The 6,000-nt window shown below is 36.3% G+C and overlaps 1 protein-coding gene across 1 annotated transcript; it reads left to right on the forward strand.

The window, feature by feature from the left end:
• Nucleotides 1-2,895: 2,895 nt before the first annotated feature.
• On the forward strand, nt 2,896-5,795 carry LOC127880593 (E3 SUMO-protein ligase ZBED1-like). Its single transcript, XM_052427913.1, has 3 exons — nt 2,896-4,141; nt 4,586-4,773; nt 5,297-5,795. Exons 1-3 carry the CDS (start codon nt 3,072-3,074, stop codon nt 5,680-5,682), a joined length of 1,644 nt encoding a protein of 547 aa, XP_052283873.1. The 5' UTR covers nt 2,896-3,071; the 3' UTR covers nt 5,683-5,795.
• The last annotated feature ends 205 nt before the right edge of the window (nt 5,796-6,000 follow it).

The raw sequence follows: 6,000 nt of genomic DNA on the forward strand, positions 1-6,000 counted from the left end.
CTTTATGTTTTGTGAAACTACGAGGACTGCTTATATAAAGTTTGGAATAAATCAATCATAGTATGAGCACGAATGGCAGAGTGGTCTAAGCGATATACTCCAGGGTTCAGTGAATCGAGCCCATTTGAACGTTACTTTTTTCTTTCTTTAATAGTTTATAATAGAGCTCTTTATATCCAATGTTTACATGTACATGTATCAATATAAAGCATTTAATGACAATTATCAATACATGCAAAAATCTTAAAAAAGGTCCCTCTAAGGACAAAGTAATATGAATTGGTTTCTTATATTTTACATTTGATCTTGAACAGTGAACTTAACCTCAGACCTAGGGGCCTGGTTCTTGCACTCTTTCAAACCATGCTTGTTACTTCTACCAAATAATAAGACAATCTATCTAATTACAATGGACAACGTGTTTTCCATTTGTCTCTTTCAGAGTTCATATGATAACAAGATGTGTTTGTGAAACACAATGTCCCCCTATATGAAGTTTGACCTTGTATGATGACCTTGACCTTGTGAAGGATGACCTTGACCTTGACCTTTCACCACTCAAAATGTGCAGCTCCATGAGATACACATGCATGCCAAATATCAATATTCTATCTTCAATATTGCAAAAGTATTAATAAAATAAGCGATTTGGGCCAAATATATTTGACCTCTGACCTTGAAGGATGACCTTGACCTTTCACCAATTAAAATGTGCAGCTCCATGAGATGCACATGCATGCCAAATATCAAGTTGCTATCTTCAATGTTGCAAAAGTATTTATGAAATAAGCGATTTGGGCCACATATATTTGACCTCTGACCTTGAAGGATGACCTTGACCTTTCACCACTCAAAATGTGCAGCTCCATGAGATACACATGCATGCCAAATATCAAGTTACTATCTTCAATATTGCAAAAGTATTCATAAAATGAGCGATTTGGGCCACATATATTTGACCTCTGACCTTGAAGGATGACCTTGACCTTGACCTTTCACCACTTAAAATGTGCAGCTCCATGAGATGCACATGCATGCCAAATATCAAGTTGCTATCTTCAATGTTGCAAAAGTATTTATGAAATAAGCGATTTGGGCCACATATATTTGACCTCTGACCTTGAAGGATGACCTTGACCTTGACCTTTCACCACTCAAAATGTGCAGCTCCATGAGATACACACAGTCTAGAGAATCATGCCAAGAAAATGGCTCGTTCAGGCTGGCTTGGCTGAAGCATATTTACAGTTATGCTAATGAGCCACATGTGGGTTGTGGTCAGTCTCTCAGCATGTTAGGGTAATTAGGGGCTATAAAACTGCCATAAATCTGCACAGGGCCGGTGTGGTTTCAAGTTGCTTCCAAGTACTGTTTAACCATGTATTCTAATAATTCTTCTTGTAACAAACAGTTTTGCATGTTTCATGATATATGTTTAGACTGACAAGTTAATTAAAATACAGTAAAATATATTATTTTAAGATATTTAAAATACATGGAATATTTCAAAATTCAGAATTGATAAAAATTAGGTACATGTATGAACAATATGTACTGGAGTCATATTTGAGACATATTGCTACATTATTAATTTCAAAATGTATTGTTTGCAATAAGAACAAAACAAAATATCCAGAAAAAAACAATGTCACACAAATTTATTTACAGATCAATGAAGTAATTAAGCTCACAGTGTGCATTGTTTTGATATTTTAATCGAAGTTGACACTGAAATTACACTAATCTATGGGAGTTAACAAAAATTTTGCCAAGCAAATGACAAAAATGCTCATTATCGACAGTGTAGATCCTTTGATTTTGTATGCACGAGATTTTAAACATAAAATCTAAAATCTATTAAATTTTAAAATATAAAGTTAAGTGACATGTTGAAAAATTTCTAAACACTACGAGTAAAAAAAATGTTCAAACAACCAGAGTAAAAATTGTCCTCAATCATTTATAACTTAAGCTTAAATCTTTTCTAGGCTCTCCAAAAGGTGCAACACTTTGTGCACAACAGAAAGCTCATTGAACGGCTCTTTAATTGTTTCTCAGGTTCTACTTAACTTTAATCTTTTTGAATTCACGCATGCAAAGGTATAATCATGTATTGCTTTAAATGAGTCCTCAATAATATTGATACTGACCATGCTTATTCTATTTAAGAGATAATGTCCAGGTCAAGTAAACAACTTACAAATTACACTATTACAGAGTTATAGTACTAAGGCAATTCAGTCCTAATATAGTATGACGCCATGAACGACTTTTGCAAAATAAGTATTATAACTCTGATGAGACAGCTCCTACAGGATGTTAGGGCTGCAACAATATACCGGTATATCGGTATATATCGCAATACGCAAACCGCATATCGTATCGCGATACGATTTTCATCATACCGGTACGAAAATTCTAAAAAAAAGAATCCTCATTTCGTCCGGAAAAAACATCTAAAATAATGATAACACGGTAAACAAAACAAATCGGTGGTAAGTAAAAATATGTTACGTAAAAGTAGCAATTAAAAAAGTCTATTGTACGGATTAGCTTCGTTACATGGGAGCACGGAGCGTTTATTGTCTTGTCTAGAGTCTGTGATGGGAGCCCGCACGATATGCTTCCGCATGTCATACTGTAAAATTTCAGATGAAGCTGTGAAAATACGAAAAAACAAAACAAACAAAACAATTCATTACACAAAACAAATGTAAATTGATGTTATTATCAACAAAAATTAAGTGCAATCTAGCCCAAAGTCTCTTTCGGGTTATTATTCTTCTTGTCGGCTTTTACAATGGTTCTCAAAATGGCAGACGATACGGACGCGGAGTTTGAGTTTATTGACAATTCGAAGGGAAAAAGTGTTGTTTGGCCGTATTTTCGTTTGAAAAAGAAGACGGGGAACGAACGAAATCGAAGAAGGAATCGGATATTGCAACAGGTGTAAGGATGGTGTAAAATATAGTGGGGGAACATCAAATTTGTTTTCTCACTTAGAGCGACACCACCGAATTTTCCTTAAATCTGATGGAAAAGGTAAACAATCGGACGAAGCACCACGAAGCATGTTAGGACAGCCAACACTTGTTGAAGTGTGCCACAAACTTGACCAATATCGACCTTCATCTGAAAGATCAAAAGACATTTCTGACAAAATTGCAATGTTCATTGTCAAAGACCTTCGTCCGTTTAGTGTTGTGTCAAATGAAGGATTCCGTGCACTTGTTCAGACCTTAGATCCCAGGTACACCATGCCATCTCGTACTTATTTTAGTGAAACGGCAATCCCAGATATGTATGATCAAGTTAAAGCAGATGTAAAATTGCAGTTGTCCAAAGCCTCATCGGTGGCCTTAACCACCGATGGTTGGACCAGTCGAGCTACTGAATCGTATGTAACCATTACATCAACACACATTTCAGCTGACTGGCAAATTCATAATTATGTTCTCCAAACACGGGAACTTCCTCTAAGCCATACAGGAGAAAACATTGCCAATGTTTTGAAAGATGCTATCAATGAGTGGGGTTTGCCAGAGTGTTCCGCTTTGGTGACTGATAATGCTGCTAATATGTCGGTGGCTGCAAAACTTGTTGGCTTTCAGCATCACTTGGGCTGTTACGCACACACTCTGAATTTAGCTGCTCAAAAGGGATTGAAAATTAACAGTGTGTCACGACTGCTAGGCCAAATAAGAAGAATTGTGTCTTTTTTTCATCGTAGCACAACTGCAGCCGCTGCACTGAAAGAGTGTTCAAAGGTAGTTGGGGTGCGATCAGTAAAATTAATCCAAGATGTCAGTACACGATGGAACTCTGCCGTTGATATGTTAGAGCGTTTCCTGGAGTTGCAACCAGCAGTGTATGCTGCTCTCATGAGCAAAGAAATTCGTTCAAAGGAAAAGGATGTTACAACTTTAACTGATGCAGATGTGATCCTCGCTGAAAATGTAATGTCTGTTCTCATCCCCCTCAAAACAGTGTCTACAGGTCTCTGCAAAGAATCGTGTCCAACTGCGTCCCTGATTTTGCCTCTTCAAAAGAAGCTGTTAGAACAAGCCCTGACTTTCAATGACACAGACACGCCAGCAATAAGACAGCTGAAGCAGACAATTGCTGATGACCTGAAGCCAAGGTAACATTGTAGCTTAACTTTTTGGTGCTTTTGATTTCCAATATTCATAAGAAACCCCAACAGTTTGTTTTAACCCATTTATTTAAGCTCTTTTGCATTGAAAGCCTTTGGCTTTTATCTACACTATCGAGTCCTTTTCCTGGGAATAAAAGTATGTGTTGGCCATGGAGGAGATAATGAAACGTTGAAAACGCTACCCGAGTAGGGATCGAACCCACGAACTCCCAATTACTTGGCGGACACCACATCCACTACACCATCCCGAACAGTTAGCATAGGCTTTTATACTATAGCAAAATATGAATGATTGAATAAATGAGAAAGTCACCAAAACAATCCAGACAAGTTTATACAACCATTCTATCACTATCTCGGATCCCATGTTTTCAGATTTAAATGTCTTATTACTTATTAGGATTTAGGAATGTGTTATTTCTTATTCAGATATTCTAGCGCCAGTGTGAAGATGTTTCTAGAGGAGGTTGCTTTGCTTGATCCTAGATGCAAAACATCATACTTGTCAGACGCTCATGGTCTCCTTGTAAGCAACAGGGTCATTTCTAGTGCTGCAAGTCTAGTACCTAGCGTAGTGGATGACCCTAGCCCGGACTCATCACAACAGAAAGTCACTGGTATTAAAATTGAGAAAGCATTTAACAGTTACATGTATTCAGTAATCAGTAATGTCACTTTTTTGTGAGTAGTGTGACTGACATTGTTGCACTAACACAGTAACACTCACTTTATTGTTTTTAGATATTAATTAATAATACTTTTTTAAATAAAATATAAAGTATTTGTAATTTATTTAAAATCAGTGAAACTTATTGATAAAGCGTATAGCTACTAGGTACTAGCTAGTAGTTAGATACTAGTTACTTAGTATTGGTCAGAATACTTGTTCCACACAGGCTAATCCCAATAATAGAGAATACATTTAAAATATCAACATATAGTCACACAGAAAATTAATAATTGAAATCATTTCAATTTTTTAGTAAATGTTATGTGTGACTATGTGTTAATAATTTAATATCACCATTATCATGAAAATAGTATGATACAGAACACACACATGATGTAAAACTTTAATATTATAAGTTATAACCATTATTATATTTTTTATAACACAATATTATTTCCATTGGTTTGCAGTTCTAGCTGACCCTAGTGAGGGAAAGCAGATTTCGAGTAGAGCAGGTGGCTTAGCATCCTTCCTGAGTGATGTCATGGCTGTTCAACCTTCAAAGCCTACCAATGCAGTTCCTTCAGGACTTCAGCGAGCTACAGAGGAGATGTTTCAGTATTTGAAGTGTGATTTATTGGGTTTAGAAAATGACCCACTCATTTGGTGGAGAGAACATGAGGGTAGTTTGCCACTGTTGGCTATGCTTGCACGAAAGTATTTGTGTGTCCCAGCTACGAGTGTCCCCTCTGAGCGTGTTTTCAGCACTGCAGGGGACATTTTAAGTGCCCAGCGTGCAAGCATGGACTCGGACAAAGTGGACATGCTAATATTTCTTAAGAAAAACATGAAGTAAAGTTAAATGAGTTTTTTTAACAATTGTGTTATGTTACATAGTTTGTTACATAGTTTAACTGTTAACTGAGCAATAAACATGCTTTAAACATACAATAAAAGGTTATGTTCTTTAAATTAAGTTGGTTTTGGTGATAAGCTGGTGATTTATAATTCTGGCACAAGTTAGCAATATATTGCAATATATTGCAATGCGGGTTTTTGAACTGACAATATATTGCAATACGGTTTTTGGCGTATTGTTGCAGCCCTACAGGATGTACATGATTAGGTTAAACTATGTTTGCTAATGTATGAGCAAATAATGCTTGGCACAAAA

This window comes from Dreissena polymorpha, chromosome 5, assembly GCF_020536995.1.
Source record: "Dreissena polymorpha isolate Duluth1 chromosome 5, UMN_Dpol_1.0, whole genome shotgun sequence".
Taxonomy (NCBI): domain Eukaryota; kingdom Metazoa; phylum Mollusca; class Bivalvia; order Myida; family Dreissenidae; genus Dreissena; species Dreissena polymorpha.

Bases quoted from the DNA above. Each gene is read 5' to 3' on its own strand.
- LOC127880593 (XM_052427913.1), top strand. From the start codon at position 3,072: ATGTTAGGACAGCCAACACTTGTTGAAGTGTGCCACAAACTTGACCAA. The intron at 4,142-4,585 runs GTAACATTGTAG...TTTCTTATTCAG, and splicing joins GCTGATGACCTGAAGCCAAG to ATATTCTAGCGCCAGTGTGA. The intron at 4,774-5,296 runs GTATTAAAATTG...ATTGGTTTGCAG, and splicing joins ATCACAACAGAAAGTCACTG to TTCTAGCTGACCCTAGTGAG.